Below are 23,482 nucleotides of genomic sequence, written 5' to 3' on the forward strand. Positions count from 1 at the left end.
AGAAAGTAGAGACGCTGCTGGGCTTACTTTGCTATGGAGTTGGTATTGAGGGACCAGGTGAGATTCTCCGCCAGGTGAACACCAAGAAATTTGGTGCTCTTAACAATCTCTACCGAGGAGCCATCAGTGTTCAGCGGGGAGTGGTGGCTCTGTGCCCTTTTGTATTTGTACTTGTATTGTAGCATAGTTTAAAACCCGTCCCCAGAATGTACCAATGTTTGACAGAGGACAAAGTCGATGCAACAGTTCAACACCAGAAATGAATTCTTTGATATAAAGTCTTTAATTGTCTTTGTTGGAGATATTCAAATGATTAATATAAAAATAATAAAAATTAAAAAAAATAATAAATACATTTAAAAAATAAAAAATAAGCATCAATTAGCATACTAAGAAAAAGTTCAAGCATGACCATTTGAAGAATGAAGCAGACCAATTGTGTAAATGGCATGTCTTTGAGAGTGTTCAGGTACAGCCTGATGAATGACCAGTTATATTTGTGCTACATTAATGCCTGAAAATGGCTACTTCCAATGAAAATCTAACCACATCCAATGATAAAGAATGGCAGTGCCATTGTTGAGGCTCTCATCATAAACATCCTGGAATTCACCATTGTTGAGAAAGTTAACTGGACCAACAATATAAATACTATAGCCAGAAGATCTGGGCAGAAACTAAATACCTTGCACAAAAAAATTCAACCTCACAAAGCCATTCTATCGTCTATTCTGCAGGTAACATCAGAAGTATAATCAAGTTGAATTTGAATTTGAATTTGTATTTGAATTTGAATTTTAAAAATCCTACCTCTGTCCCACAATGTGAGGGAGTAAAAATATTTGTGTTATGACTCTGTTGTAATATACAGACATGTGAATTTAAAAGTCTGATGGTTTGTAGAAAGAAGCTGTCCTGTAGCCTGTTGGTTGCGGCTTTAATGCTGCCGTTCGGTTTGCCAGATGGAAGCAGCTGGAACAGTTTATGGGCTGGGTGACTGGCATCCCTGATGATCTTACAAGCCTTTGTAATTCACCTGCTGCTGTACATGTCCTCAATGGAGGGAAGTTCACATCCACAGATGCGCTGGGCTGTCCGTACAACTCTCTGCAGTGCCCAGCGATCAAGGTTGGTGCAGGTCCCATACCAGGCAGTGCTACAGCCAGTCAGGATGCTCTCAATGGTGCCCCTGTAGAAGGTCTTTAACAGTTGGGGGCTCATGCTGAACGTCTTCAGTCGCCTGAGGTGGAAGAGATGCTGTTGTGCTTTTTTTGCCACACAGGTAGTGTGTACAGTCCAGGTGAGATCTTTGGTGATGTGTATACTGAGGAACTTGAAACTGCTCACCCTCTTAACTGCAATCCCACTGAGGTTGATCGGGGCTAGCCTGTCTCCACTCCGCCTGTAATCCACAATCAGCTCTTTCATTTTTTGGACACTGAGAGAGAGGTTGTATCTTGGCACTACTGTGTCAGGGTGTTAACCTCTCCTCAGTAGGCTGCCTTGTCACCTCTAGAAATAAGGCCGATCAATGTCATGTCATCTGCAAATTTGATCAGCAGATTGGAAGTGTGTGTCGCAGCAAAGTCGTAAAAGGAGTAAAGGTGGGGACACAGGACACAACCCTGGGGGGCACCTATGTTGAGGATCAGATGGCAGAGGTGAGGAAGTTGATCCTTACCACCTGTCAGCAATCCGATTGGAAGTCTAGGATCCAGCTGCACAAGGCAGGGTGCTGACCGAGGTCTCTGAGCTTCCTGTAAAGTCTGGAGGGAATTCTGCTGTTGAATGCTGAACTGTAGTCCAGGAACAACATTCTAAAGTATGCATCCCTCTTTTCCAGGTGAGTGAGGATGGTGTGTAGTGCTGCGGCTTTGGCGTAATTGATAAACCAGTTCTGTCAGTAGGAGAATTGTAGATGTAGTCTTTCAAATGCCTCTCAAAGCATTTGCTTGTAATTGAGATGAGTGTGACAGGGCGACAATCGATCAGGCATGCTACATTGGTTTTCTTAAGTACAGGGAAAACGACGGACGATGTGAAACAGGAGTTTACTACGCACTGGGAGAAGGAGAGATTAAAAATGTGCATGAAATAAAAATGCACCCCCCCCCAATTATGTGCATGAATGCAATTCCATCAACTCATTAGAAGTCCTTTGGCAAAATTGAAACCTATTAAAAGTCCAATATAAAGTGGTTTTGAGCCAGGAAACAGAGAATAAGTGGTGAAGGTCACTTGAGCCACAAGTTTTCTTTGTTTATATCTATGTCTTGGGCTTGGCTGTATAAGGACAATAACAAAATGTGGTTGACACATAACTTGTCTTACATAATATGGAAAGTAGTGAGAGACATAAAAGAGGACTGAACAGTGAGGTAATGAGTGGAAACAAAACAGATATAATCAAACAATTATAAAAAAAAACCTTATTTTGTAGGAAGAATGAAGAGATTCAAGATAATCCAAAGAAAAAGTAGAGACAAGATATCAGTGGGTATATATGTACAATATTTTGAATATTGAATGGCCAGGAAATAGTTGCAAGAAAAAATAGTTACAGATACATAAGATGCAAATGTAATAAAGTCTTATAAGATATTGCTCTAGCTGCTGTCTGGGTATTGCAGTTTAGAACAGATCTGAAATCATTAGACAAGGTGAAACAAAGATTTACTGGTCTGATTCTAGTGATGAGAGACTTCAGTTACAAAGAAAATCAGTAAAATAAAAATAAGTTAGTATTAAAACAATAAAAATTAAGTGTTTATATGTTTCAAAGACATGTTCACTTCAAGATATTTCAGGACCAGTTGGCTTCTCAATAAATTCACAGAAACCATATTGCTGCAGGTTGCCATGCATTATAAACTCATGGAGCCAGAAGTAATAACAATATGAAAAGAGAAGATATTCAGATATAAGATTACACTCTGCGCACTGAATGACCTTGCTTTCTCACATATAATGGTTTATTTGATCTTTAATTCATAACGGTTACTGAAGTTGTATTAGCAAACACCCAACCCATCCTTCCTTTTCTTTCAAACCCATCAAAAATGTTCAGTGCAAATATGAGGTGTTCTTTTACTATACATCAAAATATAGAGCATTTTGCTGGTGATCGTATATCATTTTCACATTTTCTTCCTGTTTTGATACACAATATAATGGTCGGTGATCTTAGAAAACTGTATCAAGGCAGTCAATTATATATTATTTACTGAGACAACTTGTTGTTTAAACATACTGTATTGTCACTGTTTGACATAATTTCCTTGAGCATTTGCCAAAAGATATCAGCAATAGTATTAACAGTAAACAATTAGCTTTGATGTCTCCTGTAATCACCCAACAAATTATAGATTGCCAGATATGCTGCAAAAACATTTTTGTTCATAAAAGCCTTGATGCACTAGATGATATCACATAATTACAGCTAATCCCCATATCTGAGCTTACTGAATACAGCTGTCCTGAGGTTTTAAAACTTCAGTTTTAAAATCATGCAATACATAATGGGAAATCATTGAACCTCTATCATTATTTATCCTAACTCAAAAATTGTGGTAGCTGTAGGCCACCTGATATACAGCTGTCTATTATTCCCTTTGTAATTTACAGAGGGTAAACAATTTCTTGGTGACAGAATGGAAAAATATTATTACTTCTTTCTCTCTTCCAAAAATACAATATGTCCCATTACAAGTATTTATACTGTATCATTTGTCATTTATCATGGAAACAGGCCTGCCAGCTCACCAAATCTACAAACACCATCTGCATCTCATTTTATTCACTCCGCATTCTCATCAAGCCTCCCCCCCCCCCACCCCAGATTCTATCACTGGGGATAGGGATAATTTACAGAAGACAGTCAACCTACTAAGCACAAGTTTTGGGATTAGGAGGAAGTCAGAAAGGCCAAAATCCATATTGGAAGCAAGTGGTGTCCTGAATGAAATTCCGAAAATCAGTACAAAAAGCTTCAGCCCTGAATCTACAATATTATCATCATAGCTGAGAAAAGGAGAGTATACTAGGGGTCATCGGAGATTCCATAATTGTGACTATCTTCCAGAAAGGAAATAAATCCGACTTTGATCACCTTAGAGAGAGAGATCTCCCTGCTGTATAGAGTTTGTACATCCTCCCATTGGGTGCATGGGTTTCCGCCGGGTGCACCGCTTTCCTCCCAGTGTCCAAAGACATATCAGTTAGTAGGTTAATTGATCATTATAAAGCTTCCTATGATTAGGCTAGGGTAAAATAGGTAGGTTGCTGGGCAGTGCAGCTTCTTGTGCTAGAAGGACCTGTTCTACACTCTATTTCTAAAATAAATAAAATAAAAATAATCAGTGACATAGAGCTAGTAGAACACAGGTACAATCCTCATCCCCCGTGGATTGGTGAGGAGTCGCATGTTTCTCCTGTGACCATGCTGCTGTACTCTGGATATTCCATTCTTCTCCTACATCCTCTCCATATATGCTGCCTGACCTGCTGAGTTTCTCAAGCATTTTGTGTGTGCTATTTTAGTTTTCCAGCGTCTGCAGAATCTTTAATGTTCATCATTTTCTTGCTTGGTAAAATTAATCAGACTTGGATTCTTTACAAGGCACATATTAGATTTGTTTCAAATCTAAATAACTCAAAATAAAATTGTAATTATTAATTTAAATGACTCGCTGACATTTTGTCTTTCATAATACTTTTGTGACCTACAGGGCATTCTTGGTGTTCCATAAGCTGATATCCCTTTCCCATAGAAGTCCTAGAAGCAAATCTATGTAGTTTCTATGCTCTATAATAATTCTATCCTATAACTTTTTACTCACTTTCTAATCAAGAATCTATCACACCTTATAAAAACTGTTTCTCCAGATACCCTCTGTTAGAGATCTTGCAAATCTGAATGACAGTGAGATTCACAGTTTAAAATACTCTGAAGGGTAGTACTTCTGAGCATACAATGTAAAGTTGTCAAATGTTATCTTATTACGTGTTCAGACAGCTGGAGTAGGGATTGACTTATAAACTTGTCAATCAGCAGCAAAATGCTTCTGCATTGAAAATGCTTCATACATTCATTTATGGGATATGATTGTTGCTGGCAAGCCACCAACTAATGCCCATCGCCATTTGCCATTGAAGTGAGCCTTGTCTTGGAATGCTATAGGCCTTGAATAGAGAGAAAACGTTTGGTTAATATTTTTTTATTCCTGGAGGTGCATGAGCAGTAGTCCTGTCACAGTTAATTACTGTTATAAAACTTGAAATGCAGAGATGCAGTTAATTAAATTTGAATGCTTACAGAGAATTCAAACATTAATGAGGCATTTATCAAAAACTTAGCAATATGCCCTGCATGTGCTAAGCATATGAAAGTAGTTCAGCACAAATTCTGTAATGAGGAAAACAGTCTACAATGATTTTGAAATAAAATTATTGTAAACATATAATAGTGGTGATACTCAATGTCAAACAAATAATATTTGAAAATTTACTGGAATGGAACCTATGAAAACCATAAGAATTGAAAATATTACTTCGATCTCCAAAGACAAATTCCATTCCAAGGATTACATATTAGATTAAAAGCTGTAAAGTTTCAAGGTATTATTGAGGGATGGATATGAAATGAGTTGAGCACAACAGTCACGAAGAAGGAATTTATGCTCAGTTTGGTGGTGTTTACTGCACATTGCCCCAGGGTTCTCTGCTGGGACAACTACTGTTTCTAATTTACAACAACAATTTGAATTCAGAAACACAAAGCAAATTGGCCTAATCTGCAGAAAATATCAAACTAGAAGGTGCAGTATAATCAGCAGAGGTAAATCAGAAACTGCATTTGACTTAGGTAAAATACTTAAATGCATTGAGCAACAGCAGGTATCATTATATGCCAGTAAGTAAAAAATGCTGTGCACAGAAAAAATATGGGATAACATACTTAGTCCATAAGTGCTGTTAAAACATAATGGAAGGGACTTAGTAATCCCAGAAGACTCTACCAATGTCAAGTACAACAATAGTAGAATGTTAAATTATGGCAGTCAGAAATGCCAGCAGAAGAAGCTCTGATTAAATTTCAACTCAGACGAGAACCAGGTTTTGAGAGACCAGGAGATAATCTAAACACAGGAGCGTTGAAGTGAAAGATCACCCGGTAGATCCAAAATTGGCCACCTCCGTAGTCCTGCTGAAGGGTCTCAGCTCCAAACATCGACTGTACTTTTTTCCATAGATGTTGCCTGGCATGCTGAGTTCCTCTCCAGCATTTTGTGTGTGTTGCTTGGATTTCCAGTATCTGCAGATTTTCTCTTGTTTGTCATCTCAATAGCTTTTACAAGTGTTTATATTTTAAATATCACAAACAGATAATTAAATAATGATCACACAGAGGTATATAAGATAGTTACAGGTTTGATAAAAGTTGTTCTAGAATATTACTTCAAATTAAATGACAGTAATAAAACAAGTTTAAATTATCAGAGAAAATTCTTCATTTTGGTAAGGCATTTGATAAGGTTCCCCATGCAAGCCTCCTTCAGAAATTAAGGAGGCATGGGATCCAAAGAGACCTTGCTTTGTGGAACCAGAATTGGCTTGACCACAGTAGGCAAAGGGTGGTTGTAGATGGTCTGTATTCTGCATGGAGGTTAGTGACCAGTGGTGTTCTGTGGGGATCTGTCCTAGAACTCCTGCTCTTTGTGATTTTTATAAATGACCTGTATGAAGAAGTAGAATGGTGGGTTAGTAAGTTTGCTGATGTCACATAGATTGGGGCTATTGTGGAGAGCCTGGAGGGTTGTCAAGAGGTTACAGCGGAACATCAATAGAATGCAGAACTGGGCTGAGAAGTAGCAGATGGACTTCAACCCAGTTAAGTGTGAAGTGGTTCCTTTTGGTAGGTCCAATGTGAAAACAGAATATAATATAAATGTTAAGACTCTAGTCAGTGTGGAGGATCTGAGAGATCTTTGGGTCCGTGTCGATAGGACAGTCAAAGTTGCTGTGCAGGTTGACAGTGTTGTTAAGCAGGCGTATGATGTGTTGGCATTCATCAACTGTGAGATTGAGTTCAAGAGCTGTGAGGTAATGTTACAGCTACCTAAGACATTGGTCAGACCCCACTTGGAGTACTGTGCTCAGTTCTGGTCACCTCACTACAGGAAGGATGTGGATACTCTTGAGAGGGTGCAGAGGAGATTTACAAGGATGTTGCCTGGATTGGAGGATGTATCTTATGAGAATAGGTTGAGTGAACTTGGCCTTTCCTCCTTGGAGCGACGGATGATGAGCAGTGACCTGACATAGGTGTATAAGATGATGAGGGGCATTGATCATGTGGATAGCCAGAGGCTCTTTCCTAGGGCTGAAATGGCTAACACAAGGGGGAATAATTGTGAGGTGCTTGGAAATAGGTACCGAGGGGATGTCAGGGGTAACTTTTTTCACACAGAGAATGGTGGGTGCATGGAATGCACTGCCGGTGCTGGTGGTGGAAGTGGATACAATAGGATCTTTTAAGAGCCTCTTACATAGGTACACGGGGCTTAGAAAAATTGAGGGCTATACGTGAGGGAAATTCTAGGCAGTCTCTAGACTAGGTACATTGTCGGCACAACATTGTGGGCCGAAGGGCCTGTAATGTGCTGTAAATTTCTATGTTCTATAATAACAAGTTAAAGTTTGACTTATAATTTCCAATATGCTAAGGAGGTCATGTGGGAGACATAAATATCACCAGAAGTAATCTAACAATGGATTTTCATCAGATGCCCTTGAAATGCAGGATATAGCTCCATAATATTATGCCCTTTAAATTTAAAAAATGGAACAATAAGAATAAAAAGAAATCAGTTTAATTTTATGCAGCACATGTGCTGGCAGTGTAGTACTTTGAACATGAATTTGAATCAAATACAAACTGACTTACGAGTTAAAATTCCCAACTTTCAGCCATGTTTGAGAACAGATTCCTGTCTACAATTTATCATTAAAATTGCTGTTAAAGTGGCAATCTCATTAAAGTAAATGAATGGCTATGCAAATGTGTTTCCATGGGAACAGAGGAGCTCCTCCTTAGAAGGATGAAGCCACAGGGAATAGAAGGTGATGGAAGGAGGGTTGCTTCTTTATTTAATCCATGGGATATCTAGTTTAAGTGAGCTTGACTGGTGATAAAAAAAATCAATGCACATCATTGATGTCAAATAGATACCCAAAATTAAATATGTTACAAACCAATAATTTTACCATCTCCCTGTCATAATAGTATGCAAAATCTAAAAGTGAACTCTGCAAACTGTGGCATCTAATTTTTTTTCACTATACTTATTTGCGTAGTTGATTCCAAAGGACATTAATGTTAAGGCTGATGAAATGTAATGTACCCTTTGTATTTACATTCATATTATAGATTTAAAAGACATTGGCACTGATTTTCTGATATAGCATATGCATGTCAAATCATAAAGCACATGACAAATTAATGTATTTTTACACTATGAAAATTTTGACAATGAAGTTTTGTTAATTACCACGTATTATGTAAAAATGATAAAAGTCTCACAGTACAGTCTACAGGCTGACCTATAAATTTGTTCAATAATTTGACCTATAAATAATTTGTTCAATTGAATATTAGTTTTATACCACATCATTGTATGTGTTCTTTATAATAATTCACTGATTACATTTCAATATTAATTACAGGATAACCTTTACCTTCACAATTCAAATTACTCCATTACTTTATTTCTGATAAAGTGCATGGTACACCTTAATGAAATCTTTGTTTTCTTGTGCTACATGCATATTGGTTTGAAAACAAATGTGTGAAGTGACTGCTCCTTTTATTGAGATTCTGGGTCAGAGGTGTCTGTGGATGAAATGGAATACTAAGGGATTTCCTTGACAATTTGCTTTAGGAAGTTTTTAGTTCAAGGAAAATTTTACTTGAAAAAGGATCCAGTGCTTTCCTGGCATATATGATGAATAAATTCTTCTCGGGCTTCCAGGCAAGTACAGGTATTGATTTTAACTGACGTTTCAATGACAAATTCCGTCATCTTCATCAGAGATTATGCCTAAGCATGTCTAGTCCGGTAGTATATATACCTCCGTTGTTCGTCCCTTCTGATTGATTCATCCTTAACCAATCAGGTTCCCTCTGTCCCACCTTGTTTATAATCAAACGCCAGTTCTTACTTGAATTGAATTGACATTATTACTTACATCCTTCATATATATGAGGAGTAAAAATCTTTATATTACATCTCTGTCTAGATGTGCAATGTGCAATTTATAGTAACTTATAATAAATAGTATATACAACAGGACAGTCAATATAACATAGAAATACATTGTATCAGCATGAATTAATCAGTCTGATGGCCTGGTGGAAGAAGCTGTCCTGGAGCCAGTTGGTCCTGGCTTTTATGCTGTGGTACTGTTTCCCGGATGCTAGCAGCTGGAATAGTTTGTGGTTGGGGTGACTCAGGTCCCCAATGATCCTTCAGGTCCTTTTCACACACCTATCTTTGTAAATGTCCTGAATAGTGGGATGTTCACATCTACAGATGCACTGGGCTGTCTGCACCACTCTCTGCAGAGTCCTGCGATTGAGGGAAGTGCAGTTCCCATACCAGGCAGTGATGCAGCCAGTCAGGATGCTCTCAATTATGCTCCTATAGAAAGTTCTTAGGATTTGGGGGCCCATACCAAACCTCTTCAACTGTCTGAACAAACATGAAGATAACCAGATAACCATACTTAGAATAAAGGTGAAGGTCTCACTCTGAAAAAGAATAGGAATTCAATTGTAAACCATGTGGGTCAGAAGGAAACCCAATTGGTTGAGGACTAACCAATCAGGAGGGCTGGACAACAGTGCTATATACGCCACTGGACTAGATATGCCTAGGCATCATCCCTGATGAAGATGGTGGAGTTTATCTTTGAAATGTCAGTTAATATCAATACCTGTACTCAGCTGGAAGCTCGAGAAGAGTTTATTCATAATATTTTACTTACCTGAATTGATTTTTTGTAATTTTGTTTGAAGGCCATGATTATGTTTTGCACTGGAAATATACTCTCAGTGGCCACTTTATTAGGTACACTTGTACACCTGCTCATTAATGTAAAGATCTAATCAGCCAATCGTGTGGCAGCAACTCAATGCATAAAAGCATGCTGACATGCTCAAGCGGTTCAGCAGGTGTTCAGACCAGACATCAGAATGAGGAAGAAATGTGAACTGAGTTGGTGCCAGATGGAGTGGTTTTAGTATCTCAGATCTCCTGGGATACTCATGCACAACAATCTTTAGAATTTACAAAGAATGGTGTGAAAAACAAAAAAAAAACAGTGAGTGGCAGTTCTGTGGGCAAAAACATCTTGTTAACATGAGAGGTCATAAGAGAAAGGCCAGACTAGTTTAAGCTGACAGGAAGGCAACGGTAACTCAGATAACCATGTGTTATAACAGTGATGTGAAGAAGAGCATCTTTGAATGCACAGTCCATCAAACCTTGAAGTGGATAGGCTACAGCAGCAGAAGGCAATGAACATGAAGGAGGTACCTAATAAAGTGACACGAGTGTAAAATCTTCCATGGATAGATGGAATTGTACTGTTGAACCTCTTTCAATAATAAGATATATTAACTATAAAATAACTCTTAATCAGAACTTGGGTGATGCTGACTAATTTTGAATTAATGGTAACTAGAAATGTCATGCTTCAATAATTAATAATTTGCAATTTGTTAGACTGTTTAATAATGACATTGTAATCTGTTTCAGGTATTTTGGAAATCAGAACTGTAGCCATTGGAGTGGTGGCTATCAGAGGTGTAGAAAGTGACTATTACCTAGCAATGAACAAATCTGGGAAGTTATATAGCAAGGTAAGTCTATACATAGAACACAGTGGTCTTTTAGTTAATTGATATAGTGTTTCCTTAAACATCAACTTCCTTAAACAGAAATGCCTACAGTCCCAGAGAGTTAATATTCAGTTTATGCCACTGTCTTTGTTTAGGGAGCAGTACTCATACATTCACCTCAACAAGAAGCAATAAATCTAGTCTCCAAAGAGGTGTTCATCAAAACATACTAAGTTATGTCGTCACAATGGGTGGTCAGTTGCAGTGAGGGTGATTAGGATCTGCGAAACCTCACAACTTGCAGAATCGATGACTTATTTAGGCTTGGAGTGAGGCTATTCATCATGTCTATGCTGTTCTAAGTAGGACAAACCTCTCAGTAACATGAGAGCAGGATTGGAGGCTCTGTACTCCAAGAGAATCAAAATGTCTCCTCCTATGTGGGCAAAGCATCTTAGCACGTGGAGCCATAAAATGCACTAAAATTGCACTGGAGCAATGTAAGAACCCAGAAATCTGCAAGAAGCACAAAGGGTTTTACTCCTTTTAACCAGGCAGTCTACAACAATTTGTAAAATGGTCAAAATGATCAATGCTTGCTTCCTGAGGAGCCATTGAAACTTATTCATCATGTAGCTGTCCAATGTGCAGAGTACCTCTCGTTAGTATGCTCAATTAATGGATGGTGAAATAGTGACAACAGATAACTTTTAACTATCTCCCTCCTTCTACCTGTCCAAAATCCTTATACAAGAAGAAAATGCTTATATAGTAAGAGTCATGTAGGCAACTGCACCATGTTGTTTATACAAACCATATCATTTGTAACAAACATTATTGTTTTGGAGGTGCTTTGCTGTACAGGTCTCCAAATTTGTTACCACAGTGCCTTGAAAAAGTACTCAGCCATCACAACTATTATCACATTTTACTGTCTCATTTTCTTGATTTAAAATATTTTGATGCAGGATTTTTGAACTGATCTACAAAACATTGTGCATCATGTCAAATCAAAAGAAAAGTTCCAAAACCTTTTAACAATTTACTAGAAATTAAAAATCAAAATTGCCAGGACGAAGATGTAGTCATCCAATTTGTAAATACTATAATAACTTTCCTCAGGTGCAATATTACCTTACCAACTCATCCTGGCACAACTTGAGCAAGTTTGCTAGGAGGAATAGGCAAATCTTGCTTCATCTCATTGTGCAAAGCTAACAGGAACTAATCTGAAAAAACAACTGGATATAATATCTGCGAGAGGTGGTTCAAATAAGTACTGAGCAAAGCGGATGAATACTTTTGAACTGCTGACATCTCAGTTTTTGAATTTTTAGTTTTTCATGTTTTACAATTTTCCCTGTTTTTGAAGTTGTAATTCAAATTACATTTATTATCAATGTATTAATTACACAACCTTGAGATTTGTTTGCTTACAAGCAGTCACAAAGCAAGAAACCCAAAAGAACCCAATTTAAAAAAAATAAAATAAATAAAGACTAAACGGATGCTCGGAGAAAGGGAAAATAAACCAAATCATGCAAACAATAGAAGCGAGCAACATTCCAAACTAAAATGAGTCCTTGGATCCGAACCCCAGAGCAGCTCAGAGTAGGCTCAAGGACTTGATATCAGTTCATCTCATTAGTGGATATGAAGCACAACAGCCAGGGTAGTCTTCATATCCTCAGCGCCATGGAGAGAAGAGTGAATGTTATGGGAGAGTGGCTGAAATCAGCTCTCGCTTCCGATTCCGACACCCTGTCTTTCCAATCTATCTGGGCAGGTGTTTAAATTGTTCAAACAGCATATTATACCTCTGGCACAGCTGTAGAGAAAGGATCTGGGCCTAGAACACACCATCCAGCAACTCACTCCAGGCCAAGATTTCCCAGCCCAGAGCACCCTCAACTTCTTCAAATTGGCTCGCTGCACAGAGCAAACCAACCTCGTACCCAGGCCAACACTACAGGCATGGAAACTCCTCTGCGTCGATTTCTTGCTGAATGGCTCACTCTATCTGTGTCAATTCTGCAACATACCAGCATGGTTCATCCCTCAACTTCATTTCATCTTAATTGCTTGTGGTGAGAATTTACTGCAAAATACTTCAGAAAATGTGTTATTAGTTATGCTTTTAGTCTAACTTCTTGCCATTTTGAACTACCAGTGAGTTGTCACACGTGTTCAGGAGTTCCATCTTAAACTGGAAGGAGCATGTGATTCACAAATAAAAATTCTCAGTTAAATTGATCAAAATCCCTGGTGGTAATACTTAATTATGTGAACAATGAGTTGGGGATAAATAGTTCTTCAAGGCACTGTATACCCAGCATCCTCCTCAATTTTTTAATAACATGATCTTAGACCATGGCAACAGCTGAGACAAAGAGAAGGAGGGAAAAAGAAACAAGAGGAAAAGAAAGAAAGTGAGGTGGAGAGGAATGAAATAATTCAAAAATGAACATGCAAGAGACTACAGATGATGGAACATGGAGCAACTTGCAAGATGCTGGAAGAACTCAATGAGCCAGGCAGGATCTATGGAAGACAATAGACAGTCAACAGCAGAAGTAGGGATGAAATAGCTGGAAGTGATAAGGGTTGAAGATGATGCAATCAAATAGGAGAGGAAGGTAGAATATGGAACAAAATGAGGGAGGTGGGCAGGGCAGAGGGGAGTAATGGGGGAGGGTACGTGGGTGATGTGTGAATGGAAAGGGGGAAGAAGGTGCAAGTAGCATGGTGATGGGAGCCAGGTAGATCAGGAAGGAGGACAGCAGTTACCAGAATTTGGAGAATTCAATCTTTATACTGCTAGGTTGTAGGCTGCTTAGGCAGAACATAAGATGCTGTGCTTCTAGTTTGCACTTGATTTCAACTTGGCAGTAGAAGCTAAGCACAATCCAGAGGAACAGCACCTCATATTCTACCTGGGCAACCTAATTATAGCAGAATGAACATCAAAAATGAACAATCGGATCATAATCCCAACTCCCTGTTCTACTGCGATTTCCATTTTAACTTCTTCCTGTTGCTGACCATCTTCAGCATTTCCTTGCTAATTATAAAACCTACCCTCCAGATCCAATCACCAGACACAAAAATAAATACAGAACAACTGATCACTTTTCTGTATGCCCTTGTTAACAGACTGCCCTGTAGTTTATCCAACTCCACTTTAACCGAGCACAGGTACAAAAATGTCTTCTGAGATGGTAGCACCCAGTTGACCCTATTTCCCTGTCCTGACTGCCAGAAATTTGTGTGCCATTACCCAACGTTATTAAACTAATTTCTACAGTAAAGGAAGTATTATTGATTGAGCAGACAGCTGCAAGTATCAAGTGCTTCCACCTTCTACTCCCACTTCACTATGAGCTGTGGGTGGGGGGGCAGGGTTGCTATCTGACTTTCAAAGTACAGAGAATTTTTTTCTCACCTCATCTGAACAGTAGGTATTTAGGATCGTATCAGAAAATGTTGATGTGCATTCTTGTGTGTGTTTTGCCATCAGTTTCCTACAAACTACCACCGTCTGATGATTTATTTGCTCGCTCAAGCCACAAAGCAGGTGCAAGTTGGTTTTAATAACGCTTCTTGAAACTGCTGCATGCAGCTCTCTAAATTGGAGCATACAGACATGCAGAAGTGTGGTTTTGATGAATTCATGTTAATGATATTACCATACTAAATTTTGTATTTCCTGCAACATCTAATGCGCTTAGATTAAATGGGATTTTGAATCTCGGCAGTTGCTTTTTCTTATACTGTATCTTTTTGCATACCAGTAGTATCCAATTTCAGCCCCAAAATTTTTAGCATGAGATCTTCCATTTTGTAGTGTGTAAGAAGAGTATTATCAATACATTCTAGGTATACTGATGAAAGTAAATAAGGGCATTATTTATTTAGCTTCAATAAATAAAAAAACATCAATTAAGAACATGTAGCTTTTGTCTATCATCTATTTCAAGCATCAGTGAGATAGATTTGAACTTTTGGGAAAAATCCACTTCTAGGTGCTTGCTCTAGTTAAATAGATCCAGCAACATGCTCCCCTAAAACAGATGGGCTGGTGTAGCTTATTGGATTGGAGCCAGGGCAGCTTCAGATTGCAACAATTGGAGGAGGTAGGGGAGACTGGGTTGGCAAAAATCTACATTATTTTTGAGAGACCCAAAAACGTTTTAACATTTAATTTTCTAAAGTCATTTCAGCCGTGTTGACAGCAAAACTGATCAGAGAATAGACTGCACATGATTGGATCTGTCTGTCAAAATAGCAAACAGAAACAGAAAACGCCAGAAGCACTCAGCAGAACAGGCAACAAATGTGAGGAAAATGAGGCAACACTTCAGGTCAAAGACCTTTTATCAGAACTGGGAAAGTCTAAATAGTAACTGGAATCCCATCCACATAATAGATCACCAACTTGAAAATATTAAGAGCCTGACAAATAAAAAGGGTGAGTTTCTCTGAAACAAAGTAGAAGAGTCTGTCAAAATGGCAACAGTAAGAGAATTGATAGTAACAGACAACTAACTTTCTTTTACAGTCATTATTGCTCCAATATCAGAAAGTTTAGCAAGTTCTTACACTTGGAATGAAACACCAAAAAAAATATACCTATCAACAGACTAACTTTTGTCTCATAACTGAAGAACCTGAGACTTTATAACTCTTTAAATCTTTTCCAATTAGAACCACATTTTATTTTTACATATTTCCTTTCCATATATAAAACAGTTCTTCTGTTCTCCAGCATGAACTACGTAATTAATTTTGTCTTGAAGAGACAAAAAATGACACAACGAATGGAGGATGGTACAAGAATCCAAACCTTTTCACACACATAAGCAATTTTACAGATACTAACTTATGGATAATAATAACCTTTGCATAAACTATAATAATGTAATAAAGATGATAACACAGAATAAGACAGTCACTATGTAAAACAATGGGATTAGGCACTATGTGATCAGGGAATATTAATGCCTAATGCCCTTATTATTTTTCCAATTTATTGTCCTATCACTTGTTATCATGAGAGTATTTTTAAGTGGATTTCTAAAGACCTAGTATGAAGACAAATGCAATAATGTCATCTTTCCTAGCAACCAAAGCTAAACAAAAATGTTTGGTGAAAGTACAAATATTATTATGTGTAGCTCGTCCACAGATGTCTCTATTGCACAACATGATTCAAGCTATTTAGTGTTTTTATGCAATGACAGACTTTTTGGCTAGGGATAACTAATCAACATTTGAATAAAGCAGTCAACAAAAATCATGTTGCTCTCATTGTTACATCATGCCAACCACATGGTTAATTTTATTCAATGTTTCTTAGCATCAGAGAAGAAAGATAGTATTATAATTCTTATGCTAAGTGGAACATAATGATCACAGTTGCCAGGAATTGTGCAATCTGTCTAAGTAGTGCATTAACTTCATGGATGCAAACTCCTCCTTTTGAAAACAACTCAAAACACAAAAGGTTTGAACAATCCTTGGGGATTTGGGAGAATATTATGACTACATTTGGATCCACAAAGGAAATAAAATACATCTTCCAACATCTTTAGCTATCCCAGGTTAGACTGGAGAGTAAACCATTTTGGTTTCCCCACTTAGACGGGTTGAAACTACACTCAGGTACCAGTTACAGTATCAGGTACCCATAGAGTAATATAAAAAAGTCATTAACTCTGAGCAAGTATCCTTGACACTGCTCCACAGATTAAAATAATGGAACCTTTGCAGATCAAGGAAAGATGAGAGATACAGAAGATTTTAAAAGCCTTCCTTGACAAACAAGCTTAAAAATCACTCGCAGCATTTAACTGGAATCATTTGTATAATCAATGAAATGAAATCAATATATGATTGAAGAATAATTCCTGAATATCACCATTATACTGTAAATTGTATATATTGTTATCCTATGCTTCTACAGTAATAATGTAAATTTTATATTTCATGTTTCCACAGAAAATCTGCAACGAAGACTGCAATTTTAGAGAGCTTATAGAGGAAAATAATTACAATACATATGCTTCTGCAAAGTGGACACATAATGGTCAACAAATGTTTGTAGCATTGAATCAAAAGGGAGTAATAATTAGAGGCAAAAGGACAAAGAAAGAAAGTAGATCATCTCATTTCCTTCCAATGGCAATATCATAACAAAATATTAAAAAGAACATCAATCTCAGTAATGAAAAGATGTCCCAACTCTGCACATGTATCACTGAAACCTTAACCACACAAGCTAAGATACTACTGACATCTGGAACAAGCTGGGCTTGCGCTTTGCTATAAAAATGTACCCTATCATTTTGCACGATTGTATTCTATGCAACCCAATGTCACTCAGATGTAAAGGGTGAAGTTTTGTAAATTTAATCCTGAACAGTTGTCTGAAAGCCAAATGGATGAAAGAGTATGTTTGATCAGACAATCAAATGTATAAAGAAGAGTATGTTATAAAAAGAAACTTTTCATAAGACCATAAGACGAGAGCAGAGTTAAGCCATTCTGCCTATCGAGTCTGCTCCATCATTCAACCTCAGCTGATAAAATTTCCCTGTCAACCCTATTCTCCTGCCTTCTCCTTGTAATCTTTGACACCCTACTAATCAAGAACCTATCAACCACTGTCTTAAATATGCCAATGACTTGGCATCCACGGCCATCTGTGGCAATGAACTTCACAGATTCACCACCCTCTGGCTCGAGAAATTCTCCTTCATTTCTGTTCTAAAGGGTTGTTCCTCTGTTCTGAGGCTATACCCTCTGGTCCTAGAACCCTTCCCCCTGACTAAAGGAAATATCCTCTCCACAACCTCTCTATTTATGCCTTTCAAAATCAGATAGATTTCAATGAGATCCCCTCATTCTACCAAACTCCAATGAGTACAAGTGCAGAGCCAAATCATGCTCCTCATAACATTAACACTTTAATTCCCGGGATCATTCTCGTGAACCTCCTGTGGACTCTCTCTGATTCCAGTACAACGTTCTGTAAATATGGGGCCCAAACCTGCTCACAATACTCAAATATGGATTGACCAATATCTTATAAAGCTTCAGAATTACATTCTTGCTATAATAAGACCATAAGATATAGGAGCAGAATTAGGTCATTCAGCCAGCGAGTCTGCTCCGCCATTCCATTCTGGCTGATTTATTTTCCCCTTCAATCCCATTCTCCTGCATTCTCCCCATAATTTTTGATGTCCTGACTAATTAAGAATCTAGCACCCTCCACTTTAAATATACCCAGTGACGGGGCCTCCACAGCTGTATGTGGCAATGAATTCCACAGATTCACAGCCCTAAAAGACATTCCTCCTCACCTCTGTTCTAAGTGAACATCCCTCTATTCTGAAGTTGTGCCCTCAGATCCTAAACACACCCACTATAGGAAACATCTTTTCCACATCCACTATATCTAGGCAACACACACAAAATGCTGGAGAAACTCAGCAGGCCAGGCAGCACCTGTGGAAAAGAGTGAATAGTTAACATTTCGGGCCGAGACCATTCATTTGGACTGGAAAAATAGATGAGAAGTCAGTTCCACTATATCTAGGCCTTTCAATATTTGATACGTTACAATGAGATCTCCCATTATTATTCAAAACTCCAGGGAGTACAGGCCCAGAGCCATCAAACATTCCTCATATGTTAACCCTTTCATTCCTGGAATCATTCTTGTAAACCCCCTCCGGACCTTCTCCAATGCCAGCACATCTTTTCTTTGACAAGGGGCCCAAAACTGCTCACAATACTTCAAGTGTGGTCCGACCAATGACTTATGAAACCTTAATAATACACCCTTGCTGGTCCTCTCGAAATTAATACTAATGTTGCATTTGCCTACCTTGGCATTGACTCAACCTGTAAGTTAACCTTTAGGGAATCCTGCACAAGAACACACAAATTCCTTTGCACCTCTGATTTTTGAATTTTCTCCTCAATTAGAAAATAGTCAACACCTTTATTCCATCTACCAAAGTGCATGACCATACATACTATACTCGATTTGCCGCTGCTCATTCTCCCAGTCTGTCTAAGAACTTCTGCAGACTCCTTGCTTTCTCAACACTACCTGACCCTCCATCTACCTATGTATTGTCTGCAAACATGGCCACAAAGCCATCAATTCCATCATCTAAATCACTGATATATAACATGAAAAGAAGCAGTTCCAATACTAATCCTTGTGGAACACCATTCGTCACCAGCAGGCAACCAAAAAAAGCCCCCTTATTCCCCACTCTTTGCCTCCTGCCAGGGTGCCTATTTTCTGTCCATGCTAGTGCCTTTCCTGTAATACTGTAGGTTTTTGTCTTGTTAAGCAGCCTAATGTGTGATACCTTGTTAAAGGCCTTCGGAAAATCCAAGTGAACAACATCCACTGACTCTCCTTTGTTTATCCTGCCTGCTATTTCCTGAAAGAATTCCAACAGATTTGTAAGGTAAAATATCCCCTTTAGAAAACCATGCAGACTTTGGCCCTCTTTTTCATATGCCCCCAGACATCCCAAAATCTCATCTTTAATAATGGACTCCAACATCTTCCCAATCACTGAAGTCTGTCTAACTGGTCTATAATTTCCTCCCTTCTTCCTTAAAGAGTGGAGTGGCATTTCCTGTCCTCTGGAACCATCCCAGAATTTAGTGATTATTGAAAGATCATTACTAATGTCTCCACAATCTCTTCAGTTACCTCTTTCAGAACTCTGGGAGGTAGTCCATGTGGTCCAGGTGGCTTCAAAAGCAACATTTCCAAAAAAATTTGTTATCCAGTGTAATCTACCATTCAGCCTCCCTAGCACCTTCTTCTAAGTAATAGCAACTACACTGACTTCTGGGCCCTGACACGCTCGAATTGCTGGCCTGCTGTCAGTGTCTTCCACAGTGAAGTCTGTTACAAAATACTTATTAAGTTCATCCACCATTTTTTTGTCTTCCATTACTACTTCTCCAGTATAATTTTTCAGGGTCCGATATCCACTCTTGCCTCTTTTTTATTTTTTATATCATACATCTGAAAAAAAACTTTGAATACCCTCTTTTATATTATTGGCTAGCTTCATATTTCATCTTTTCTCTCCTTATGTTATTTTTAGTTGCCTTTTGTTGGTTTTTAAAAGCTTCCCAATCCTTTAACTTCCCACTATTTTTTCCTATATTATAAGCCCTCTCTTTTCCTTTAATGCTGTTTTTGACTTCCCTTATCAGCCACCATTGCCTCATCCTGCCTATATAATACTTCTTAATCTTTGACAATGTATCTATTGTGCACCTTCTGAATTCCCCCCAGAAACTCCAGCCAATGCTGTTCTGCTGTCATCCCTGTTACTGTCCCCTGCCAATCAACTTTGGTCAGCTCCTCTCTCATGCCTCTTAATTCTCTTTGCTTTACCGTAATACTGATACATCTGACCTTTACATCTATGCCTTTACTCCTTCTACTAATGTTCATGGCCATACATTTCCCTACACTGTATTTCATCTGACACTTTGCCTATTCTCTTAATCTGCCCATGTCCTCCTGCAGGCTCCCTGCTTCCTCAACACTGCCTGCCTGCAACATCTATCTTTGTATTATCAACAAACTTGGCCACAAAGCCATTAAATCCATGATCCAAATTCTTAGCATGTAACATTAAAAGTAACGAACCCAACACCGACCCCTGTAAAACACCATTGGTCACTGGCAGCCAACCAGAAAAGGTACCCTTTAATCCCACTCTTTGTCTTTTGCCAATCTTCTATCCATGCTCATGTCTTTCCTGTAATGCCATGGGCTCTTGTTTAGTAGCCTCATGTGCTACCTTGTCAAAAACCTTCTGAAAATCCAAGTAAACAAAATCCACTGAATCTCCTTTGTCTGTCCTCAAAGAATTGCAGCAGATTTGTCAGGCAAGATTTCCCCCTAAGTAAACAATCCTGCACACTTTATTGAGTGTGTCTATTACCCTGAAGCCTCATCCTTAATAATGGATTCCAGCTTCTTGTCAACCACAGATGTCAAGCTATTATCTTTTTCCTCCCTTGCTTCTTAAAGAGTGGAGTGACATTTGCAATTTTTCAGTCCTCAAGAACAATTCCAGAAAGTGGTGATTCTTGAAAGATCACTATTAATGTCTCCAGAATTTCTTCAGCTATGTTTTTCAGAATCCTGGGTTGTAGTCCATCTGGTCCAGGTGACTTATCTACGTTTAGAACTTACAGCTTCTTGAACACCTTCTCCTTAGTAATAGCAACTACAATAATTTCTGTCCCTTGACACACTCAAGTTTCTGACATGTTGCTGTCTTTTCTGGAATTTCTGGCATGTCTTCCACAGTGAAAACTGACACAAAATACTTATTCAGTTTGTCTGCCATTTCTTTGTTCCCCATTTCATAGATAATACTTTTGTGGTATAATGGTACTTTATTTAAAAACAGTACTACATGCATTTTTTAAATAATCATTGTTACATTAAGTCACTTTGCCTTCAAACTGATACATTTATTCCTTGAAAAAGCACTGTAGACAATTGTTGAATTAAATATCATATAATATATGAGTCTAGTGATGAATGTGTAGCTTCACATACAGCATTTAATTTTTGTAATTCATTATTTTAAAAAGATAAAAATGTAGTTACTGTAGTATTTTGATTTTCACAAGATGGTGTGTGTTCAAATATCTCATGAATGATCAGTGATTTTGCCATGCTGTAAATGACTGGTGAAAATAATGATTCTACAGTACCAACAGTGCTGCTCAGCTCAATAAAAGTTAATGCTTTTTCCGTGGATTTTTCAAGTCAATCAATATTCGATTTACAAAAAATATGGATTAGCAAATTAGTAGTAGACTCCATAACTGACATTTGAAAACCAGAAAATAACTAACCAGATATTCTACTGAGCATTGTTATAATTACTGTGCAAAAGAAGGCAGTAATATTTATGTTTTGATGAATTAATTTATGCACTGTGTGCACATTTGAACGTTATGTTTGGGTATAAGCAAGGAAGCCTCCGGAAATATACTGTGATGCCAAAAGGCTTATAAGGGTTGGTTTGATGTGAGTTGCCACAGTGGTAAATGGAATATGTGTTTTTCTTCAGCAAACTGCCTTACTAATGTCTTCACAGTTAGAAATCATTTGTACCATCTACTTCCTTCCCAAAGTTAAAAGGTGTTTCCTGGCACCCTCACTATTTCTCTGCTTCTTTTCACCCCTCCCACAACTGCCCAAAGATCATCTCATTGCATTGTATATTCTCCTCCTATGCACCATCATATCCCCACGTTTGGTCTTCCTCCAATTCTGAATTCCCCATCTCCCAGCCCCACACTCAAACTTGTACCATTCACAACCCATACACCATCCTTCTATAGTACTTCTCAATGTTTGTTTCAATTCCTCAATGACAGGAGGATGCTGAGAAAACGACGTTGTGAGCATTTACTGCTTTTCTACCAAACACATCCTGAGCGCTGTATGCAGCAGAACATTAGAGCTTGCTGACGACCAATAACTGAGCATGTAATACACCTAAAATTGCATTTTCTGTGGCTATCATTGATTAAACATAAATTAAATACAGTTATTCTTCATGGTATGAATAAAGATTTAAAATATTGTTTAAATAAATTAATCTAATAAACTGTTTAAATTATACCATGAAAAATGTTATGTTTAAATACAAATAGAACCATAGAACACAACAGCACAGTACAGGCCCTTCAGCCCTCCATGTTGTGCTGACCCATATAATCCCTAAAAAAAGTACTAAACCCACACTTCCCCATAACCCTCTATTTTTCTTTCATCCATGTGCTTGTCCAAGAGGCTCTTAAATATCCCTAACATTTTAGCCTCCACCACCATCCCTGACAAGTCATTAGTAAGGTTTCTCAGTATTTCTTCAGGTAAGGACAGAAGAGATAAATTCTAAGTAGGTGCTGTCTTTGAGGAAGACTAAGAATTTAATTCTGGCAAGCTGTAATCAAATACATGGTATCAATCCAAGGATTTGTCAGGTGACCAAAAATAATATTTGCATAAAACCTCTTAATATATCAAATCTCCTTTTGAAATGTTTGAATTATAAAGCACATCCACACCTACAATACTACCGACTTGGATGGGATTTGACAGTCTATTCTGGCAAGTAGCAAAAGCATCTGTTCACATGTAACAGTAGATATTTTATAATTGCTGTCATCACAATTAATGTTTCAGTGATATGTATTATGTCCAAAGCTATCTGAAGCCAGGATTCCACGAAGGGAAAGGAAGTCAGAGGTAAGGAAATTCGCTGGTGGGAAAGGAAAACTTGTTGGATCAGAAGCTTCGGTGCCATCTGAAGATGAGAGGACATGAAGATGATATTTTTAGTTTTAAGTATTCAATGAGCCTGAATTGTTTGCATCATTAATTATTTTGCAGGCCTTTAAGGTTGGCGCTGATGTGATCCCAGGAGTGCATAAGTTCCCCAGCAGTGCTTTAAAAAAAGTGGTGACATTTCTTGACATGGAAATCACTTTGGGATCATATGAGAA

The 23,482-nt window shown here is 38.0% G+C and overlaps 2 protein-coding genes across 4 annotated transcripts in view; one reads left to right on the forward strand and one right to left on the reverse strand.

Annotated features, from left to right (window-relative positions):
- fgf7 (fibroblast growth factor 7) overlaps positions 1–21,725 on the forward strand; it is a 64,434-nt gene extending 42,709 nt beyond the window's left edge. For all 3 annotated transcript variants that reach the window (XM_073033096.1, XM_073033095.1, XM_073033094.1), the window contains exons 3-4: positions 10,818–10,921; positions 16,898–21,725. In XM_073033096.1, coding sequence (XP_072889197.1) covers positions 10,818–10,921; positions 16,898–17,092 — 299 coding nt within the window. In that variant the 3' untranslated portion in view covers positions 17,093–21,725. The remainder of the gene's footprint in view (positions 1–10,817; positions 10,922–16,897) is intronic.
- LOC140718674 (protein FAM227B-like) overlaps positions 1–23,482 on the reverse strand; it is a 162,180-nt gene that overhangs the window by 81,412 nt on the left and 57,286 nt on the right. The gene's annotated exons all lie outside the window — the stretch shown is intronic.

The sequence above is a fragment of the Hemitrygon akajei genome, chromosome 30 (genome assembly GCF_048418815.1).
Source record: "Hemitrygon akajei chromosome 30, sHemAka1.3, whole genome shotgun sequence".
NCBI lineage: Eukaryota > Metazoa > Chordata > Chondrichthyes > Myliobatiformes > Dasyatidae > Hemitrygon > Hemitrygon akajei.